The 24,474-nt window shown below is 33.6% G+C and overlaps 3 protein-coding genes across 3 annotated transcripts; all 3 read right to left on the reverse strand.

Moving 5' to 3' along the window:
* Positions 1-10,088: 10,088 nt before the first annotated feature.
* Positions 10,089-12,255, reverse strand: LOC149538258 (glutathione S-transferase F10-like). Its single transcript, XM_089799627.1, has 3 exons — positions 12,010-12,255; positions 11,826-11,874; positions 10,089-10,845 (listed from the first exon to the last, which is right to left on the reverse strand). Exons 1-3 carry the CDS (start codon positions 12,157-12,159, stop codon positions 10,397-10,399), a joined length of 648 nt encoding a protein of 215 aa, XP_089655753.1. The 5' UTR covers positions 12,160-12,255; the 3' UTR covers positions 10,089-10,396.
* A 2,484-nt stretch (positions 12,256-14,739) lies between these two features.
* On the reverse strand, positions 14,740-18,750 carry LOC149538259 (glutathione S-transferase F10-like). Its single transcript, XM_089802697.1, has 3 exons — positions 16,701-18,750; positions 16,572-16,620; positions 14,740-15,760 (listed from the first exon to the last, which is right to left on the reverse strand). Exons 1-3 carry the CDS (start codon positions 16,848-16,850, stop codon positions 15,312-15,314), a joined length of 648 nt encoding a protein of 215 aa, XP_089658823.1. The 5' UTR covers positions 16,851-18,750; the 3' UTR covers positions 14,740-15,311.
* Positions 18,751-19,646: 896 nt separating this feature from the next.
* On the reverse strand, positions 19,647-21,693 carry LOC149538260 (glutathione S-transferase F10-like). Its single transcript, XM_089802699.1, has 3 exons — positions 21,485-21,693; positions 21,356-21,404; positions 19,647-20,566 (listed from the first exon to the last, which is right to left on the reverse strand). Exons 1-3 carry the CDS (start codon positions 21,632-21,634, stop codon positions 20,118-20,120), a joined length of 648 nt encoding a protein of 215 aa, XP_089658825.1. The 5' UTR covers positions 21,635-21,693; the 3' UTR covers positions 19,647-20,117.
* Positions 21,694-24,474: the final 2,781 nt, after the last annotated feature.

Raw genomic sequence — 24,474 nt, forward strand, 5'->3', positions numbered from 1 at the left:
TTTTTTTTGTTACATGATTTGATTGATATGATTGCTTATGTTAACAAGAAAATAATGAAGGGGGTCAACCATACCATTCTCCACCAAGGGCTAATATTTCTCCTTTATCAATTTTACCTTGCTCTGCTACCCACTAGAATTATGAGGTGGATATCCCTACTCTGCCTAACCCTTGTCCCACCAAATCCCTCTCAAAATTACTAGTCCTAGAGCCCCCACCCCCCAACCTTCCCATAGTGGGTCCCCTATGGAGAAGAAGAAGAAAGGTAAGGATAAAGAGTTGGAAGACTCTGAGGATGAGGGGAGAAGTGGTAGGAGGAGGTCCAAGAGAATTGCTAAGTCCAATACAAAAAGGAAGTTGAGGTCTAGGACCTCGCAGGAGGAGGATTTCAATTCAAAGGAGACGACCCACCCTAAGAAAAGAGTTAAACAAAAGGCCTCAAACTTTGGTGGGGGAATATGGAGGGGGAGGAGGGGGAGGTTTCAAACTCCTCAATGTCTAGTGCGGGAGGTGTGACTAGAGGTGGGAAAGAGATGACCTGTGTGTTAGATTCCATTGCGATGGGGTGTGTGGACCTCACGTGGGACTAGTTCCCTAACATGGTGGAAAGAGAGACCTCCCCCATGATGGTGTCCTCACCGGTTAAGGTTACAACCAAAGACAATGTTTTCCCTAATCCACTGATTTTGCAGGAAATTGCTAAGCATCAAGTGGATGGTAATTAGCATGATATGTAGGAGACCCCCGTGGAGGCCCAGAAACTGTCCAATAAAGAGCCAAGGGAGAGAGTTTATGCCCTAGAGGAAAGAGTGAGACTTCTAGCCAAGTTCACTATCAAGGTCACTCATGCTGTGACTACCACCTTGCACCTGCTAAAGGACAACCAGGAAGGTGATTTGACCAATGAGAATTCCAGAATGTTGTTCAACTTCTTGGCTAAGGACTAGGCCAACATCCTCCTCAAGGGCAAGGATTACAAGAAGCCCAATTAGAGTCATTTTCACTTTTTTCCTTATGTTTATGGTCTGCTAGTTTATGAACTTTGATCATTTTAAGGCAGTTGTGCCTTTGTTTAAAAACTTTTATAGTTTATGTTGTTATGGTACAAGCAGTATAGTTTAATGTTCACCAAAACTCTTATTTTCATCTATCCAATCAATGCTTTTGTGATTGTAAGAATTAGGGAGTAATTTTGTCTAGTGGTTTTTAGCTGGGTGTTGTCCAATTTGACTGTTGTAAGGGCTAGCCCCCTTGGTTCGCTGCTTTATAATTCAAAAATGTTTAAGATAAGTTAAATTCAAAATAGATTAGATTGATTTTAATTTATTTATTTTTTAAATGTATAAATACTTCTTTTTTTAATTAAAAAGAAATATGATAATAATTTAAATAGTAAAATTAAATAAAAAAGTAATCAAAATATTGCCAATTTTTTATTAAATATATAAAATTAATTCTAAAAAATAAAACTAAACTGCTCCACTATATGTTTAGCGACTTTTTTTTTTTTTTTTAAAGAAGTGAATTAGATTCCTCCACTATATGTTTAACTATTTATTATTTATAAAAAGAAGTGAATAAGATGGATTTCAACATGAGTAAAATCTTCAAAAGTAAAGTTTAAAAGTTGATTGCAAAACAAAGGAAAAAACATGAACAAACTAAACAATGAAAAAGACCTAATATTAAAGACAAGATGAAAATAATGATTGTCTAAATCCATTTGAATTGTTTATAAGAACTAAAAATAATGATTATTTTTAAAATTGTATTATAATTTTTTTTAATTTTAAGAAACTAATATTTTTTATTTCTCCTATCTTTTTTATACTTATATTTCCATATTTTCAAATACTATTTTAAATCTTAAACTACTATAATTATAAAACAATATTAATCAATTATATTATACTTTATTTGTCATTTAACATAAATATATTAATAGTAGAAATATCTAGAAATGATATAATATTAATAATATGTTTAAATTAATAGGGTTTACCATAGCAATGGCATCATTATTAATTATTAGTATTTGAAATTTATTTTATTTTAGCTAAAATTATGGAACAAATGTTGTATAGGTATGATATGTGTGATATGCATCAAAGTCAGTGGTTAACTAGCTAACAGATTTATCTTTATTATAATATGTTTAATAAATAAAAAATAAAAAATACTTTTTAAATTATTTTAAAACTAATTATTAAATCGTTAAAAATGATTTTTTTGAACCATATGACATGAACTCATGTTCTATTTTTTTAATTTGTTATGTAGACATTTGTATCTATAAAAAATGAAACACATTTCTTCATATTATCTGCTCCTAATTTTATGGAACACAGTAAAATAATTCATTCCAAGCTATTTGTTGCACAAAGCAATATATGATAAGTGCACTAACAAACAACTATACTATAAAAAATTCATTAAATGAATTTTCATGATAAATATAGATTGTGAACAAAGTTTAAATGATTTCGGAATAGAACTTGTGCTGTGTAGGATTTATGTGCATAGAACTCATTTTGCACCTAACTTGACTAGCAAACAAGAAATGGCTAGCAATTATAAAACCAATTACATGTACTAAATTTTCAAAATTTCTATTTAAAATGGTAGATTCGAAATGTTCAAAGGGTCGAAGTGGTAAACCATGATGGGCTATTTGGAAATCTCTACCTTCCTTATCCATAATTAGGTGGGAATATGAGAGAAATGCCCATTGTAAATGTAAGAAAGTCACATATATGAAATTAAATGGAATTAAATGTATTATAAATTTAACAAATTTTTTTTAAAAAAATTATCACTTATGAAAACAATAAATTAATATTTAAACACAATAATTAATCCCACACCATTAAAATATATCCTTTTGGGTGAGCACTCAAAAAAGAGGAGGCATTTCTGAGTGCACATATCATCTATTATTTCATAATGGACCAACATATAAGCTATGATTTTGTTGCAGATTTTATAAGAAACATGAAATGAGTCTAACTCGATACAAGATCATTTTTCATTAATAAATAGATTTTCAGGCTTGTACGAATGTGAGTGCTTGAATGGGCCCACAAGAAATACGTTATTACGAGAGTTAACATGATAGTGACCAAGTGGCTAAATAGTGTGATATTTTTCTTGGATGCTATTCTTGTACCAAAATTGGATCACTTTGCTTAGTACCTTCTAAGTCTTACACTGTAATATCTTATCCACACTATGAGTGTTGCCAACTATATATACTAACACTGCACACCTTTACATCAAAAAACCATTAGAGTCAAGCCATCCATACATTTAAATTGGTAAACTATATGTTTTAGTCGAGTGATCGATTCCAAAAGTACTCCATCCCAATGTTGTCATACCAATGCACTTTGCACATATTTTCTACTCTAAACTATTTAGGAAAATAAAAGAGGCATCTTATCGCTCTGTGATTGTTACTAAATTTTTGCACACTTGTAAAATTTTAGTATAAGAGCAAGTAATCAAAAGTGCATAGATGTTATTCATTATGTACCAAAAGAATAGGAATGAAAATACTACTACTTCTACACATATTGAAAATAAGAAAAATACAGCATAAGGGAGTAGAGTCAGAGGTAACCAGTCATCGCCTTTCAGCCTTTGACTGGTTATTCGATCTTTGTTGCCGCTCTTGATCCAGCTCTCGACCTAATGGCTCTGTGATGTTCATCCTCTTGCATGGAAAACAATGGGGTTAGATCTTAAGCGATCTAAGCAATGACTAGTTATTACCAACTATGTACCCACACATGCTATATATTTCCTATTCTGAATACATGTAGAAATAGTAGAATAAATCCTAAATGCTTTAGTGTAAAAAATCAGAAAGTATGATGTTAAAGGGACATATTATTTCTCTGATATGAAACCTTTCATTATAATCAAGCATAAGCATATTGATCTCAAAAACCAGTACTTTAAATGTCCGAACGCACATCACAGAGAGATAATTTATGAGTGTCACAAGCCCATGCTCGAACCTCATAGATGATATGCTACAGGGTACATAGAAGGCTACAACATGTAATTATGATTGACATTACAGTTCGTAGATTCATAACTTACTGCTAGAAAGCATGAAGGATGTATTCAGCAAGAGGCATGATAACTACATTGTACAGACATGCGCATTCAAACTTGATGGAGCTCAAGTCATGAGGCATTTTTTTCTCAAAAAAATGTTTTGAAGTAGAGCAAGCATTGGGAGTGCAAGGTTAATCTCATTTTCTGCTCTTACAGCACCCTAGGAAAGGAAGTTAACAAGACGGCAATGGTTTGAAAGTGGAGCTACAAAGGAGCAGCAAAACAAATGACAAAGACTTTGAAGATGACGAAGAAGATATGCTGGAACATTATCTTATTGAGAAATTAGAGAGTTCATCTCATAGCAAATTCTAGAAATAAACAAAAGAAAATATCTTTCATATCGCCAGGCTACAGCATAGGAGTTCCAACAAAACCCTATTTATATTTTTGAGAAGAATGGAGCAGTGTTTCTTAAAAACAATAAGGTAACATAGCTGATTGGAGGTGTTTTTGAGAAACCTGACCTGGGTTTTGTTAAAATGTAAGACACTATATGTAGCCATGAATCCATTTTCAAATGCAAGCAATGTGATTTGAATGTATACATGCAGCAGATATATCAAATATCTCATACTGGTATCAACATAAATGGCGACAGGAAAGAAGAAGTTTGAGCTTCATTTTTAATTTTCAATAGCAAGCTCAATAATACAACAAACCCAGTCATAATAGATCCACATCATCAGCAACATATCACTGCTGTATGAAAAAGGAGAAACCCTCACCAAATCTTTCATGGTGGCATACTACAGAGAAAGAGCACGAGATTCTCATTTTTTATAAGTTCAAAAGGCCAAAGGGTTTCCATCTTTATGAGTAGAAGAGAAAACTAGGTGATTAGAGGTCGAACTGTGGTAGCATACCTCTCAAGTTCAGTTGCCATAGCCAAAAAACCAGAAGGTTTCACAAATCCGAACACAGGTAGACGACCCAGTGGGCCCTCCTTTCCTCTGTGACGAAAAAGGCCAAAAAAATCCTTCACAAATCTGAACGCAGATATCTTTCATGGCGGGCTCGACAAAGAAGACTGAGCAAAATGCATGGAAGAAGGATGAGAAGGCACAATAGGGGTCTAGTTTTTCCCTATCAATCCCTCTTTCTCCAAGCCGCAGCTCTTTTTTTTGCAAATGCAATTAACCAAAATGAAGAATATGACATTTGTTTTAGGTTTCGACTTGCTATTATCATGCCCTTTAACACGTCTAAGAAAGGCTTCCTGCCTTATGTTTTTTTTTTTCAATCTCTAAGCTTCGATGCCATGTTTTGTAATTCAACAAAAAAAAACATAACATTTTCTTTACCTTGGCTCGGTCTTAAGTTATTTTATTTTTGAAATGATAATGTTAATTCTTTTAAAGATTTTACTAGACACTTTTTCTTTGTAAAAATAAATTATTATAATGTAATTAGTTCTTATTATTTTAGTAAATACTAATTATTTTAATAAAATATTGAGTGATTAAATGTTATCACTCAATATTTTATAAAATAATTAATACTTATTAAAAAAAAAAGAACAAACTATATTTTAATAAATATTAAGTGCCTTATATTTTGTTACAGAATATAAATCATTTAATAAACATTATTATGCAAAGAAATAAATGTTTAATTTTCTTTTAGAATGTTAAAAGCAGATATTTTTGCAAATCATTATAACTAAATATTGAGTCACGTGTTGATGGGACTTGGAGGCCAAAGAAGTTATTGTTTTTTGGAAACTTTTGTAGTCTGCTTGGAGATGTGACTACAGTTATGAGGGGCAATTGGTGATATTGCCAAGCCATGCCTTTTGGGCTATTTTGTACACCTTTTGAAGTCTTTTCAAAGACTCAAGTTTGGCCTCAAGGGCTAAATCCGACCCAGCATTTATGACTTTCTAAATGCAGTTGGGTGAAATGGGGCATAAGTATGAGTTGAAGGCTCATTTATTTGGGAGAGTTCTAGTTTTTATGCAGAGATAGATTTTGAAGTGATTTCTTGAAGTCCTTCATGGTGGTCACTTGCAGATTGCTTGTAACTCAGTTATGAGAAGTGTTATTATGTTGTTACCTTTGAAGCTGGAACAAAGAATAGTTTGGAAGCCATTATTGAGTTCTTTTGTTGCATGTGAGTTCTTTTTGTGATTCATTCTTGAATCCTTGAAGTTAATGTCATAATTTTTAGCATTTGCAAAAAGAGTACATTTACTACCCATATAGGTTGTGAGTTGTGATTTAAATTCTTATATTAGCTGCTAATTGTGAATCTTCTTATTCCTATTAGCAATTGATTTGAGGTCAATCCTTCTCATGTTGTATTTGGGTATTCTGATATCAATATTGTGCCTATGTCGAACTGGTCTTTAGTAAAGTTTTATTGTGCCTTAACATTATCATTTCTCATCTTTATATTTTGGTGCATCACCCTCAGGTTTTAGAATTTTATTTACTGCTATCCTTCTTCCCTTTTCCTCCTTAAAAAGAATCAATTTCAGGCAGTATAAAGTGATTTACCAGATAGGAAGCCGGCCTAGAATTCAAAGATTCATTCCAGCCACAGTTTACCCACAATCTTGGAATGTTTCCATGTTTGTCCAAAAGGTTAAGTTTTCTACAAACTTAATAGGGTGCATTTTTGGTAGATAACAGTGATCATGAAAATTCACTCTCAATCTTTACCTAGCATTTCCAAGAAAATAAAATGACATATGTCTATTATTATTAAATTGCACACTTGACATGCACTTAAAAGATATTATTGTAATTGCTCCTATGTAACTTCATTAGGATTCACAGCTTCAAATAATTCACAGATACATTTAAGCAAGCAACATTTCGCCTGATGAGAAACTGGATCCTAAGATAAGAGACTTTGGCTTAGCAAAAAAAAATTCAGATAATGAAAAAGAAATCCAATCAAGAGTTGCAAGAACCTAATAAGAACTCTCTTATAGTCTTTGTACTTTCCAGAGAGCTTATTTCATGAACATCTTTTTATTGACCTAAATTTTAACGAACTAAAAATGCAACAACTTGAACTTAAAATTTTAAAAGAGGATTTCTTAGATGCATGTAGTGGTTACATGGCCCCAAAATATGCCATGGGCGGGCGACTATTTGTAAATGTTGACATTAATTACATGGCCCTAGCCCCACTGTGTTTGATCCAATCGATTTGTCCACCAATTTGATAAAATTATCTATGAGAGACACTAACATTCATGAAACTCTTACCAAGCCGCATTAGTTGTAGGATTGAATTGCCTTCAATCCTTCAAGAAAGGAATCCAATAAAAAATCAAAAAGCCTAAAGACTAAATTTCTTGGCCAACTAATTCTAGATGCTTTATACGATGTATAATCTAACAATAAGCAATGTGGGAGCTAAATTCAACAATTTAACAATAATGAATTTGTTGAAAATGTGTTAGAAACTTTCAAGCAAATGAAATTGGAATATATGAAACCAAATCTTTTGCCACCATCCATGGCATAATTGGGCAGGGATGGAATCTTGTTTATCCAAGGGGACCCAAATTAGAGAAAATCTTCTTCACAAAGAAGGCAGAGAGTATGTGGATCCTGATTTGGAGCATTCATTCAGAGCCATAAGGGAACAAATCTTCAGCTCCAATGACACGTCTACAAATCCCCCACCCATGAATGAATTCGTCATGCAAGCCAATTCCATGGAACCCAACATGTCTCACACAATCATGAATGGCTTCTGCCCTATTGTTGTCCCTATTCACAACACACTTATCACTATATTTGCAATGTTTGATAGATGGTTTGCTTCTATTCCTTATTAAACACATCCCAACAGGCTCTATGCCAAATCTGGGGGACACACTTGCATGGTGTACCTCAAAATGAAGCTCCCTCAATGCCCCCATAAATCTAGCAATGGGGTGATTCTATTTAGGGCATTGAATTCTGATCATTGCCTCTATTCCAAGTATTCAAACCTTAAGTTCCATTCTAGGATTACTATTTCCATTCAACTCGATGCCTTTAGCATCAAATGAATCAACTAATGCATATTGGTCCTTGATCAAACAAAAATAAAACCCAAAAGCAACCACACCAATTTCTCTCACCACCATCATTTCCTTCTTTAATGATTCAACTTGGGCAACTTCACATCCCCCAACTTGCCCTGAAGCTTTTTAATGTAAGCAATAACATCTCCCAACAAAGAAGCTTTTTCTATTTTATACGCATTAGGAACCACCTTTCCTAGTGCATAGAACCCCTAATTCAACTTCTCTCATCTCTGTCTCTCATTTTCCACATGAGTCAATCACTCCTCTCTACCATTTGCAGGCTTCCTACCTCTCTTTCTAGGATTTCTCTCCACAAAGCTAGCCTGGATGCACTCTACTACTTTGATGGAGGCCTCGATATCAGACATGAGGGGATGCATGGTAATGGGTAGTTGAAATCATAAACCATAAATGCATTAAACACACTCACTGAGTGGGTGTGTGGAGAACACACTTTCTCCCCTCACCTACTCAACCTACACTCACCAACCCCCCACAATTAGTTAATGCAAAATCTTAAAGAAAACCTACAATTGAAACTACTTACCGACAACTGCAAATTGTATGGAGGGAAAGGTTTGAGGGTGTGAGACAATTTCCAGTTGCAAGCAACCTCAATAGGAAAGCCTATTGGCTAACAAGACTATCGGCTTAACCCTTTCACCCTTAAACAGTGAAAGTGTTAGTTATAATATAAGTTTTATGAAAATATAATACAAGAAATATATTGTTAATTAATATATTTAAAAATATCAATCCCTAAAATCACCTTGTTGGTTGAAACCAAAGAAAAAGATTTGTGAATGTTCTTAAGGAGAGTGTAGTTAGTTGTATCGTTGATTGAAATGTACTTGCATAATTGGCAAATGTCAAGGAAATAATAAATAAGAAAAAAATTAACTACTCATCGCTAGAAAAAAGATCGAACCAATGAATTCAAAAGATAAAATATAATTTAGCCGATAAGCTATTTGTGGGAACTTTGTTCTCGAAAATTGAATTTTTGACAGAATAGTTGTAAATTGGCCAAAAAAGTTGTGATTTGATCAAAAACTTGTCAGTTTGACCAAAATATTAATTATCGACCATTTTTTTTTATCTCACTTCACTTTTAACTCTTCTCTTGATATTTATTAGTTGTTATCTCCACTTTTAACTATTGTTTTTCCTTTTCTATTTATTTTAAATAATTACCTTAATCTCCACATTAGCTCATATTGTGATCTCTATTTATTTAACTTTTGATTTTTAAAATTGAATTAGATTTTAGTTTTTAAATTATTTAAATTAATTTTTTTATATTAGTTTAGTATTTTTTTTTAAATATTGTTTTTAATTTCTATAATTTATTTAGTTAATAGAATATTTATTAGAGGCTTATTTTTTCATATTATTTTTTTATATTTCTCTTATTATTTTTTCATAATAGATTTTTTGATGGGTTTTTTAAAATAATTTGTCCATATTTGATAAATTGAATTTAAATAAATAATATTTATTAATTGATTTAAAAGATTTTAGTTAATGTTATGTTATTTAAATAAAAAATTATTAATAATCTAATATATTCACATAAGATTATATTTTTAAAAATATTTCCATTATCAAGCACATCACTTATCCTTGGAAGCACAAAAGTATGCATCTGCTACTTATTTATTTCTTTAGAAAAGTTAACATCATAATTTATTTTTTGTCAATTTATTTGAAGATTTTTCCAACCTAGCTTCTTTAATTATGAGTAGAGCTTATTAATTGTTTGTCCATGCTGATAATATTCATCGCCCTCTAATTGCATTAAAAAAATCTACACGGTTGAACGGCGCCAAAAGATTCAAGTTTGAAGATTCTACGATAAACCTATTAATTTTGTAATTTTCTATTCAGAGAAATAGAAATAAACCCCGAGATATTACTTACTGACCACTCAGAAAATCAGAAATAATATATCATAATTGATTTTTAAAATAGAACCTTACCAACGTTCGAATAAGACATTAGCTTGTTTGCATAAAATAAATTAATACTTGTCGAGAGAGTCTAACAAAAACATTAGTTGACTAATAGTAATAACACACAAGCCACTTTCATGGAAAATAAGCTCATTTTCCAGTTTTCCACGGCACTCTTTTCCCTCTTTTCGTGTGAACACCATATTCTTATGAATAGAAAAGCCAAATATTGAACTGGTCATCATTTAAAACAAAATCATGACTGGTCAAAGAGCTAAAATGCAGGACAAATTACGCCTTGGTCGCCTCTAACACCTTTTCCCAGGCAGGGCGACGAGAAATGCGCTCCCACCACGCATTCACACTTTTGCGAGATGTGATGAGGTCTCCCTTGCCGGCCACATTCACCAGAGAATTTAAGAAGGAAAGATGTGAAAGATCTGCAACGCTGAAGAAATCTCCCGCCAGAAACTCGCTCTTGGACAACCTCTCTTCGTAAACATCCAACACTTTGCCCAGCTTTTCAACATTTGCGTCCAGGACTGCCTGATCCGTCTTTCCCCCAAACTTGAGCGCGTACACGATCTGCACAAGAATGGCGATGCAGGGTGGATTGAATGTCTGCGACTCCACTTGAGACCATTGCTCTACCAATGCCCTCTCGTGCAGGGTTTTCCCCATCAGATTGTTGCCCTGCTCTGAATATTTCTCCGCCAAGTATTTTATGATTGCTCTTGACTCTGCTCCAAAAATAAACAAAACGAGACCCTAAAACTGTATTAAATTTTGACGAAACAGCTGAACATGAGGCTTGACTCTGCCCCAAAAGCAAGCAAAATAAAACCATGAAACTGCATTAAAATTTGAAGAAACAACTGAACAGAGTTGAATTTGTAACAAATAATCAAAATGAAATCTTAAAAATGTTTTAAAATTTGACGAAACAGTTGACAGACTCAAATTTCTCTTTACTATATCTCGATTCGATCATGTAGAAATTTAATCAGGCTAATTGACATATCAATGCAAAAGAGCCAAAGATTATGGTAACTCTGGACTCTACTCCACAAATAAACAAAATCAAACCCTAAAATAGCTTTAAAATTTGACAAAACAGTTGAACACAGTTGAAATTTGTACGCATTTATGATAACTATCGACTCTGCTTTACAAATAAACAAAATGAAACACTAAAACTGGCTTAAAATTTGATGAAACAGTTGAACGGAGTCGAATTTGAAGGTATTTATGACGAATCTCGACTCTGCTCCACAAATAAACAAATAAAATCCCTACAAAACTTCTTTATAAAACAATTGAACAAAATTCAATTTATGATAACTGTCGACTCTATTCCACAAATGAACAAAATAATCTCCAAAATCTCCTCTAAAACTTGAGGAAACAGTTGAAAAGAGTCGAGTTTGCAGGTATTTATTATGAATCTCGACTCGACTCCACAAATATAATATAAAACCTAAAACTGCTTATAAAATCTAATGAAACAGTTGAACAAAGTTAAATTTACGACATCTGTGGACTGTACTCCAAACATAAACAACGTAAAACCCTAAAATTGCTTTAAAATTTGATGAAACAGCTGAACAGCTTCAAATGTCTGTTCTATGATGGATCTCAATCTACACCAATAGTAAACAAAACGAAACCCTAAAACTACATTAACATTTGACGAAACAGTATAACAGAGATAATTTTTTACCGAATAAGTTGAAATTTCCGTCTTTAATGGCCGGAACTTGTCCAAACGGCTGCATCAGAGGTTTAAACGGTAAGCAATGGGGAATTTATGGAACAGAGAAAAAAATATCTTAAAGTCAATGAATTTTTGTCAGTGTAAATCAGAAGGGCACAAGAACAAAGTGAATTTGTGTTAGTTTGCTTACATTGAGGGCGAGGAAAGCGGGATGTTTGTGAGCTCCCGACGGCATATCCACGGTGACAAACTCATAATCGATCTCCTTCTCGTGAAAACAAGCCATTACGTTGGTCGCGAAGAGCGAATGGTGATACCCGTGCAGCTGTATTGTTGCCATTGCACTTGAAATTGAAATTGGAGAGGCTTAGCAGAGGGAGGAAAGTGAGAACCTTTAGCTCGTATTCCGCCGATATATAGGGCCCGAATTCGCCGGGATATTCTCCACCGACAGGCGACGCATGCTTGCGGTGTATGTTTGAATAGCCTTTTTTCATATGCTTATTTGAATAGCTGCTTTGTTTGACTGACTTTTCTAGGTCTTGAGATGAGAGACTCCTGCATAATTATAAATCTTATAGTTTTTAGTTTTAAATTTGTATATGTTAGCACTTGCATCAATCATTTCAAATTTTTATATCCTAGTGCTTGTACCAATAAGTGCAAATTTTTATATACTTGTATCAATTGTTGTAAGGTTTTAGTTCATTTTAATTATGAGTTGTTTTCTTTTTATCATTCAAGTCATTTTAGATATGGTGGTTAACATGATGTAGACTTATTGGAGTGAAGTAGGACAATATTCCAAGTTTCCACAAACCTATAATTAAAAAGAATCGCTTGATCTCATGAAAACAATAGGAGAGTTCTACATCATTCTCGTACATTTCATAAAGATATGTTTTCCAATCTTGTTTCCTCATTTTTCTGTAAGACCTTGCATGGGTGGTTTCACATTTTTTGTGAATCTTTCAAAGGGGAATGATAGAAAATCATCAATGTAAGCTCTTCACTCTAGACAAAGTTGTGAATGATAATCCATGTCTTTCATCGTTGTCAAATATCAAGCTTTGTTTGTGTTCTTTTCATTTGCAGCATTTTATTCTCTCTCCTTGTACTTCTTCCTCCTCTTATTCTTCCACTTCCTCTTTCTCTTCCTCTTCCTCCTTATGTCTCCTTTTCTTCTTCCTCCTCGTCTCCCTGTTTGTTCTTTTTTTTCTTTATCTTTCTTCATCATGTTCTCCCTCCTCCTCTTCCTTTTCCTCTTTTTTGTCCTCTTCTTCTTCCTCCTCCTTCTCCTCTTCCTTATGCCTTCTTCATAGTCTTCTGATTCCTTCTGTTCTTTCTCTTCCTCTAAAAGCATGATGATGTAACATTGTATTTGATGATTTGAATTTTAAATCTTGATTTTGATCAAGGGACATTCCAAGTAAGATGCTATTAAACATTATAAAAACATCAAATCTTAACAAATGCAAAGTTTGAGTGCTCAATTACTAAACCCTTACTAATTCTTGTTAGATTGGATATTGGTGAATAATGTTATAACATACATTTTTAAATAAACAAAATACTAGATTAGAGTGTAGAGATAGTCACATCTTGAGTTTTTTTTAAAAATGACAATGTTGATAACTCTCTATTATCTTAATTATCCTAAAGTATTGACAAGCACAATTTCATACAAAAGAGATAACAAGAATTGAGTTAATGATAGGAGAATTGGTTAAGAGACTATTAAGGTTTCAATATATAAGCTCAAATGATTTCAAGTGTTTGATTAAATAAATATCAAGAAGTATTTCCATAGTTTAACTTTCAACTAAAATAAAATAAAAGATCTAATAAAAAACTAAATTTCTACATATTTCCTACCTAACAGTCAAAAAATTAAATTTCTAATTTTTTTTTAAAAATAGCTCTAAATTTCTAAAATTTCTACTTTACAACAATGGTAATAAAAAAACACTTTTTGTAAGCCCTCCACACTCTTGATGAGCTCAAATTTTAGTTAATGCATGAGTGCCTTTTCAATTCACTTTTGATATTGTGTGTATCTCTTATATAAGTTTAATGTCTAATTTCAAACTTACTTAGAGTACTTTAAATACCACTAAATCTGGGCTCAATGTTAGGATCTTGATAAATAATGTTCTAAATGAAGATCTAAATGAGTTATGATACATTTGTAAGTATTTAACAATATACAAATAAAGATATATAGAGTGAAATAATGGATATACTTATTTATTTATTACAAACATAATTTTAACGTGAGAAAGTTTTATAATTTTGCATAACATTTATCTCTTATTTATCTTTTGAATGAACTTTATTACATATGTATGTATTTACATATTACAAAGATTAATATGAAAAAATGACACAGAGTTTATGAGAAGTTTAAACATTTCTTTCAAGAGTAGAACTATTCTATTAGTTTAACTTCTTAAATCTTAATAACTATGAAATTAAAATTGATTATTAACATGTCCATCATAATAAATAGTTGACGATATTGCATGTAACGAAGACCATGTGTTTCCTCCTTTATTTCATTAATTATATTATCTAAGGACTAGATATCGATGTTCTAATTTGGCTAAAGATCTACTAAATCCATAGTAGAAAAGAAATGTTTAAATGAAGTGTGTTTAGTATAAAAGCATTTCCTTGTGTGAAAGTATTATAATACACTTTTAGAAATATGTATTTACTAGTCCAGGGAACTAATGTTCCCGGATCACATCCCTATTAATTTTTTAAAATAAAACTATTGAACTTTTTAAAACAACTTAATAAATACCACATAAAATATTTGTTTAAATTATAATATTTTAATTATGTGGTATTTATTAAATTATAATTTATTTAAGATACCAAAAAAAGTCAGAAATCATGAGTTGGTGTAACATGTTCATTGCAAAGAGGTGTTCCCCAGTTTCCACCATACTCTTTTTGTTTTAAATCAAGTACTTTTATCAATAGAGAAGAACACACAGTAACACATGGAGCAAATGTGAGCTGAGAAGTCAAAATGATCATAGTACAACTTAGAATGAGCTCACATCAGTTGAGATGTCAAACTGAGAGATGGATAATACTAAAAGAGGAGTGGGAAGAGAGTCTCTATTTTGTAGCATGAAAGTGGTGGAGACAGAGCACCATTTGATCATAGACTGCCCAGCCTATAATGACATCCGCTCTAGCTATGATGATATTCTGGAAACTGACTAGTCTTTATGAAGAAACTTAGCTTCACAGTTTAGCAAACTTAGTGGTAAACATTCACATTGGAAGAACAGATCTAAGAAAGAAGTTACAAAAAAAACCTAGATTTCCAGACGTTGAAAGTTTCTAAGGTGGTCCGATAGACTGTTTTGCCCTCGTCTTTCATTCATTCACAAAGATTGAAATACTTCAACCCAGTTTTATTCACTATGATTTATTCATTCGCTTAAAACGCGACTCAGAGCTGCAGGGCAATGCCAGCTAAGCCTTGATGTCCTCCAACACCTTTTTCCATGCAGGGCGACAGGATATGCGTTCCCACCACGCTTTCACATTCTTGCGAGAGGTAATGAGGTCTCCCTTGCCGGCCACGTTCACCAGAGAGTTTAAGAAGGAAAGATGTGAAAGATCTGCGACGCTGAAGAAATCCCCCGCCAGAAACACAGTGGTGGACAGCCTCTCTTCGTAGATATCCAACACTTTGCCTAGTTTTTCCACATTCGTGTCGATGATTGCCTGATCCGTCTTTCCCCCAAACATGGGAGCGTACACGATCTGCACAATAATGGCGCTACAGGGCGGGCTGAATGTCTGCGATTCCACTTGACACCACTGTTCCACCACTGCCTTCTCGCACAGAGTTTTCCCCGCCAGATTGCTGCCCTGACCAGAGTATTTCTCAGCCAAGTATTTTATAATTGCTCTCGACTCTGCCCCCAAAATAAACAAAATGAAACCCTAAAACTGCATTAAAATTTGAGGAAACAGCTGAACAATGTTAAATTTGTACGTATTTCATGATTCTGGATTCTGCCCCCAAAATAAGCAAAGTAAAACCCTGAATCTGCATTAAAACTTGATGAAAGTCTCGATTTTGCCTCAAAAATAAGCAAAATGAGGCGAAAATAAGCAAAATGAGAACCTAAAAACTGCATTAAGATATGACGAAACAGTTGAACAGAGTTGAATTTGAATGTATTTTATGACGATACTGCTCTCTGCTCCATATATAAACAAAATGGAAGTCTAAAAATGCATTGAAATTTGATTAAAAAGTTGAACAGAATTGGCCTTGAACGTATATTTTATGACGGCGCTGGATTCTGTTCCACAAATAAACAAAATGAAAACCTAAAGCTGCATTAAAATTTAATGAAACAGTTGATCAGAGTTAAATTTGTGCGTATTCTATGACGGCGCTGGACTCTGCTCCTCAAATAAACAACATGAAAGCCTAAAACTGCATTAAAATTTGATGAAACAGTTGAACACCTAGAAATTTGTACGTATTTTGTGACGACGCTGGACTCTGCTTCCCAAATAAACTAAATGAAAGCCTAAAACTGCATTAAAATTTGACAAACAATTAAACACAGTTGAAGTTATTAGTATTTTATGAAGCTTCTCTGCTCTCCCCAGTAATAGTCAATAATAAACCCCTAAAACTGCAGAAAAAATTGATAAAACAGTTAAAAGAGAGCAAGATTTGATGAAACAGTTAAAACAGAGTGAGATTTGTACCAAATAAGGTGAAATCGCCGTCTCTGATTGCGGGAACTTGTCCAAACGGCTGCATCAGATGGTCAAATTGTGAGGGTTGGCAACATAATGAAAAAGGAAAGGAAGTGGATCTGTCTTAGTTTTGCTTACATTGAGAGCGAGAAAAGGAGGTTGTTTGTGAGCTCCCAATGCCATATCCACGGTGACGAACTCAAAATCGATCTCCTTTTCGTAAAGACAAGCCATGGCGTTGGTGGTGAAAAGCGAGCGGTGACTCCCGTGCAGTTGGATTGTTGCCATTGCAATCGAAATTAATATTGTGCTTTGGCTTTCCTTTCCTGAGCAGAGTGCCAGAGTGAAGATTTGTGTTTTAGCTCGTTGCCCACCGCTTTATATACCCCAAATTTGCCGGAATTTCACGCGGCCGGCCGGGAATATTACCTGCCGACCCGCGGGGAATATTTGAACGGTTCCTTTGCTTTTTCGTTTTTTAGTAAGACAAGCTTGTGGTTGTATATTACTTAACAATTTTCATGTGGTTATCAGCAGTTGGTGGTTGTTTTTATTTATTTATGTAGTTTAGGTGTAGGTGAGAAAGATGCTTTTTAGTTTTATTAAAATTTATAATATGGTTCTAGTAAAGTGGGTAGCAACTTAAATGAGTTTAATTTAGAGCAAACTTTAGAGTTAAGCTTGTTACAGTTAGATTATTATTAGGATGACTTGACTCTTCAAACGATCACATGTTTTATTATATGAGTGTAAGGACTGTATATTACTTTAACCATGCTATAAGCATAAATCTTACATTGTCAAAGTCGAAAAGGAAAATCAAAGTCAAAACTATACAAAATCGATTCAACCATAAAATTTTCATTAATACATTAGGATGAAGACCTTCATGTGGTACATACATCATGATAATTATATCCAAGTATAGAATTTATAACCCAAACAATATCAATAGTACATGCCATTGGAACTTTGACCATATGTATTTTCTTGTCTCCTAAGCCCTTCTATTTAAATTCATCTGCTATATGAAGATGAGAGTGTGGCATAGGAAGTTTTTCAACCCAATTACATAATGGTTAGCTCATATATGGTTCTTCCCAATAGAAAGAACTCCCTGAACCTATCCTAAGAACCTAAATACTCAACATTGTTGGATCAGGTGGATCTAGTGCAATTGTATAACATATCTACATGCACATATGTCTAAATGTGGCAAGAAGATGGAACAATAATTGTGCATAGAGAAGACGTGCGAAATATATAGCTTGGCCAAGAAAATAATACCAGAATTTTATTGGCATGTAGGAAAAAATTTAGCATTTTCTTACTACCCTTCCCTAATGGTCCATATTCACCACCCTTCAAAAATTTATCTTTCTCATAGAAAAAGGATTCAAAAATACTCAAGCAATGATAGGGATATCTTGTATTGACAACTTTACTATACTTCCATGAATTCAATTTAAAAAAGAAAACACTAACCAATATATTTATTTATTAGTATTCATTCTACCACCTACCAATGTTCTTTCCACTATCACTTGTAATTCAGTTTGAAGATGCATTGTCAATATAATTGGTTGTTTTGTGAATTAAATAAAAAAATTGTAATTGACTGGTGATTGTCATGATATTTGAAATCCATATGTTTTGGATTTAGGAGAAACTTGGACTTCTCTTTAAGTCTTCTCAAAAAAGAATTGGTTTAACTTTCAAAAGCCCTTCATCATAATAAATTCTTTGAGGTATTGGCACCACAATACACTATCATGGTGATGCAATCTTCAAAAATCTTTTGTAAATTGAGCCTATTACATCTAAAATCTAAAATCTTCTCTATTGAAATGTATCTAAACCTGCACAAGAGATAGGGGAAAGGGGTGTTGGGCTATATAGGGGATGAAGCCCCCATTTTATTGTTCTCTGAAAGGAAACTTGTAAGAAAGAAAACAAATTGTTTCCACATAACCCATAATAGATTTGAAATAAATATGCAATTGAAATCCACATGCAAGAGAATAGACAACATACCCACAAAAATGTGACACAAGATATACCCTAGGAAACACTCATTGAGGGAAAAAACTCAGCCTCCAAAAGCATCCATCACCATGTATTATTCAGCTAAAAAAAAAACATTGCAATATAACTTACTTAGAGTACTTTAAATACCACTAAATCTGGGCTCAATGTTAGGATCTTGATAAATAATGTTCTAAATGAAGATCTAAATGAGTTATGATACATTTGTAAGTATTTAACAATATACAAATAAAGATATATAGAGTGAAATAATGGATATACTTATTTATTTATTACAAACATAATTTTAACGTGAGAAAGTTTTATAATTTTGCATAACATTTATCTCTTATTTATCTTTTGAATGAACTTTATTACATATGTATGTATTTACATATTACAAAGATTAATATGAAAAAATGACACAAAGTTTATGAGAAGTTTAAACATTTCTTTCAAGAGTAGAACTATTCTATTAGTTTAACTTCTTAAATCTTAATAACTATGAAATTAAAATTGATTATTAACATGTCCATCATAATAAATAGTTGACGATATTGCATGTAACGAAGACCATGTGTTTCCTTCTTTATTTCATTAATTATATTATCTAAGGACTAGATATCGATGTTCTAATTTGGCTAAAGATCTACTAAATCCATAGTAGAAAAGAAATGTTTAAATGAAGTGTGTTTAGTATAAAAGCATTTCCTTGTGTGAAAGTATTATAATACACTTTTAGAAATATGTATTTACTAGTCCAGGGAACTAATGTTCCCGGATCACATCCCTATTAATTTTTTAAAATAAAACTATTGAACTTTTAAAAACAACTTAATAAATACCACATAAAATATTTGTTTAAATTATAATATTTTAATTATGTGTTATTTATTAAATTATAATTTATTTAAGATACCAAAAAAAGTCAGAAATCATGAGTTGGTGTAACATGTTCATTGCAAAGAGGTGTTCCCCAGTTTCCACCATACTCTTTTTGTTTTAAATCAAGTACTTTTATCAATAGAGAAGAACACACAGTAACACATGGAGGAAATGTGAGCTGAGAAGTCAAAATGATCATAGTACAACTTAGAATGAGCTCACATCAGTTGAGATGTCAAACTGAGAGATGGATAATACCAAAAGAGGAGTGGGAAGAGAGTCTCTATTTTGTAGCATGAAAGTGGTGGAGATAGAGCACCATTTGATCATAGACTGCCCAGCCTATAATGACATCCGCTCTAGCTATGATGATATTCTGGAAACTGACTAGTCTTTATGAAGAAACTTAGCTTCACAGTTTAGCAAACTTAGTGGTAAACATTCACATTGGAAGAACAGATCTAAGAAAAAAGTTAAAAAAAAACCTAGATTTCCAGACTTTGAAAGTTTCTAAGGTTGTCCGATAGACTGTTTTGCCCTCGTCTTTCATTCATTCACAAAGATTGAAATACTTCAACCCAGTTTTATTCACTATGATTTATTCATTCGCTTAAAACGCGACTCAGAGCTACAGGGCAATGCAAGCTAAGCCTTGATGTCCTCCAACACCTTTTTCCATGCAGGGCGACAGGATATGCGTTCCCACCACGCTTTCACATTCTTGCGAGAGGTAATGAGGTCTCCCTTGCCGGCCACGTTCACCAGAGAGTTTAAGAAGGAAAGATGTGAAAGATCTGCGACGCTGAAGAAATCCCCCGCCAGAAACACGGTGGTGGACAGCCTCTCTTCGTAGATATCCAACACTTTGCCTAGTTTTTCCACATTCGTGTCGATGATTGCCTGATCCGTCTTTCCCCCAAACATGGGAGCGTACACGATCTGCACAATAATGGCGCTACAGGGCGGGCTGAATGTCTGCGATTCCACTTGACACCACTGTTCCACCACTGCCTTCTCGCACAGAGTTTTCCCCACCAGATTGCTGCCCTGACCAGAGTATTTCTCAGCCAAGTATTTTATAATTGCTCTCGACTCTGCCCCCAAAATAAACAAAATGAAACCCTAAAACTACATTAAAATTTGAGGAAACAGCTGAACAATGTTAAATTTGTACGTATTTCATGATTCTGGATTCTGCCCCCAAAATAAGCAAAGTAAAACCCTGAATCTGCATTAAAACTTGATGAAAGTCTCGATTTTGCCTCAAAAATAAGCAAAATGAAAACCTAAAAACTGCATTAAGATATGACGAAACAGTTGAACAGAGTTGAATTTGAATGTATTTTATGACGATACTGCTCTCTGCTCCATATATAAACAAAATGGAAGTCTAAAAATGCATTGAAATTTGATTAAAAAGTTGAACAGAATTGGCCTTGAACGTATTTTATGACGGCGCTGGATTCTGTTCCACAAATAAACAAAATGAAAACCTAAAGCTGCATTAAAATTTAATGAAACAGTTGATCAGAGTTAAATTTGTGCGTATTCTATGACGGCGCTGGACTCTGCTCCTCAAATAAACAACATGAAAGCCTAAAACTGCATTAAAATTTGATGAAACAGTTGAACACCTAGAAATTTGTACGTATTTTGTGACGACGCTGGACTCTGCTCCCCAAGTAAACTAAATGAAAGCCTAAAACTGCATTAAAATTTGACAAACAATTAAACACAGTTGAAGTTATAAGTATTTTATGAAGCTTCTCTGCTCTCCCCAGTAATAGTCAATAATAAACCCCTAAAACTGCAGAAAAAATTGATGAAACAGTTAAAAGAGAGCAAGATTTGATGAAACAGTTAAAACAGAGTGAGATTTGTACCAAATAAGGTGAAATCGCCGTCTCTGATTGCGGGAACTTGTCCAAACGGCTGCATCAGATGGTCAAATTGTGAGGGTTGGCAACATAATGAAAAAGGAAAGGAAGTGGATCTGTCTTAGTTTTGCTTACATTGAGAGCGAGAAAAGGAGGTTGTTTGTGAGCTCCCAATGCCATATCCACGGTGACGAACTCAAAATCGATCTCCTTTTCGTAAAGACAAGCCATGGCGTTGGTGGTGAAAAGCGAGCGGTGACTCCCGTGCAGTTGGATTGTTGCCATTGCAATCGAAATTAATATTGTGCTTTGGCTTTCCTTTCCTGAGCAGAGTGCCAGAGTGAAGATTTGTGTTTTAGCTCGTTGCCCACCGCTTTATATACCCCAAATTTGCCGGAATTTCACGCGGTCGGCCGGGAATATTACCTGCCGACCCGCGGGGAATATTTGAACGGTCCCTTTGCTTTTTCGTTTTTTTAGTAAGACAAGCTTGTGGTTGTATATTACTTGACAATTTTCACGTGGTTATCAGCAGTTAGTGGTTGTTTAGTGGTTGTTTTTATTTATTTATGTAGTTTAGGTGTAGGTGAGAAAGATGCTTTTTAGTTTTATTAAAATTTATAATATGGTTCTAGTAAAGTGGGTAGCAACTTAAATGAGTTTAATTTAGAGGAAACTTTAGAGTTAAGCTTGTTACAGTTAGATTATTATTAGGATGACTTGACTCTTCAAACGATCACATGTTTTATTATATGAGTGTAAGGACTGCATATTACTTTAACCATACTATAAGCATAAATCTTACATTTTCAAAGTCGAAAAGGAAAATCAAAGTCGAAACTATACAAAATCGATTCAATCATAAAATTTTTATTAATACATTAGGATGAAGACCTTCATGTGGTACATACATCATGATAATTATATCCAAGTATAGAATTTATAACCCAAACAATATCAATAGTAGGAGATGATTTCCACAGCTAGTCAAATTGTGGAGGAAACTCCGTAGTTAAGCGCGCTCAGGCTGGAGTAGTACTGGGATGGGTGACCTCCCGGGAAGTCTCGGTGCTTCACCCGTGTGAGCATCACCTAGATCCAATGAGTGCTAAGTGTTCCATTTATTCTCATGAGAGATGGATTCATGTTGAATTACTACTCATGAAACATGGGTCATCGAGTTTGACTCAAAAATCACACAGTTAAATCCTGATATTCACATCACAATATCAATAGTACATGCCATTGGAACTTTGACCATATGTATGTTCTTGTCTCCTAAGCCCTTCTATTTAAATTCATCTGCTATATGAAGATGAGAGTGTGGCATAGGAAGTTTTTCAACCCAATTACATAATGGTTAGCTCCTATATGGTTCTTCCTAATAGAAAGAACTCCTTGAACCTATCCTAAGAACCTAAATACTCAACATTGTTGGATCAGGTGGATCTAGTGCAACTGTATAACATATCTACATGCACATATGTCTAAATGTGGCAAGAAGATGAAACAATAATTGTGCATAGAGAAGACGTGCGAAATATATAGCTTGGCCAAGAAAATAATACCAGAATTTTATTGGCATGTAGGAAAAAATTTAGCATTTTCTTACTACCCTTCCCTAATGGTCCATATTCACCACCCTTCAAAAATTTATCTTTCTCATAGAAAAAGGATTTAAAAATACTCAAGCAATGCTAGGGATATCTTGTATTGACAACTTTACTATACTTCCATGAATTCAATTTAAGAAAGAAAACACTGACCAATATATTTACTTATTAGTATACATTCTACCACCTACCAATGTTCTTTCCACTATCACTTGTAATTCAGTTGGAAGATGCATTGTCAATATAATTGGTTGTTTTGTGAATTAAATAAAAAAATCGTAATTGACTGGTGATTGTCATGATATTTGAAATCCATATGTTTTGGATTTAGGAGAAACTTGGACTTCTCTTTAAGTCTTCTCAAAAAAGAATTGGTTTAACTTTCAAAAGCCCTTCATCATAATAAATTCTTTGAGGTATTGGCACCACAATACACTATCATGGTGATGCAATCTTCAAAAATCTTTTGTAAATTGAGCCTATTACATCTAAAATCTAAAATCTTCTCTATTGAAATGTATCTAAACCTGCACAAGAGATAGGGGAAAAGGGTGTTGGGCTATATAGGGGATGAAGCCCCCATTTTATTGTTCTCTGAAAGGAAACTTGTAAGAAAGAAAACAAATTGTTTCCACATAACCCATAATAGATCTGAAATAAATATGCAATTGAAATCCACATGCAAGAGAATAGACAACATACCCACAAAAATGTGACACAAGATATACCCTAGGAAACACTCATTGAGGGAAAAAACTCAACCTCCAAAAGCATCCATCACCATGTATTATTCAGCAAAAAAAAAAACATTGCAATATAACCATGGAAGCCTTCAAAGCCATAGCCACAACCAAGCAATCCATGTGAACAAGCATGAATCCACACATCCCATGTCATGCTTCCAACCTTCACAAATGCTCCCTTGGCTAACCTGTCAAATCTTATCTTGCTCAACTCTTGCCTTTTTTTCTTTCTCACTATAACTATCCTTGCGGCTACTTATATAGTAGAAAGTCTCACAAAACCACCAAGTGGTGTTACATAAACCATGTGCTACCAAACCCATTGACCCCACATTTAATATTGGACATTTGATTCTTTTCTCCAATATTAAATAATTACATCAAATACTATCATAATGTTACAATACAACTCGTCAAGAATATTTTGTGGGAATCTTTACATATTGCACATTCATCTAGGTGCTCCTAGGTGCAACATTGCATAATAAAATAAAATATTACAATCTAAACAATATTATGCAATGTGTGCAACACCCATTATCTTAACAATCTCCACCTCCATAAATGTCAAATGAGAGAGAATGTTCCACATCCACAAATAAAAAAGAGAGAGAGGTGGAAAAGTGAGAGTGAGATAGAGAAATCATAGTGTATGATCAAGATATCCTATATCATTTCATTTCATCATTTCCATAGGACTCTATGCCTCCTAGAAGACTGTGCACTCTTTTGAAAACTTCTATAAATATGTATCTTGCTATGGGACAAT

Source organism: Cupressus sempervirens, chromosome 9 (genome assembly GCF_028749045.1).
Source record: "Cupressus sempervirens isolate cs-2001-9-10 chromosome 9, ASM2874904v1, whole genome shotgun sequence".
NCBI lineage: Eukaryota > Viridiplantae > Streptophyta > Pinopsida > Cupressales > Cupressaceae > Cupressus > Cupressus sempervirens.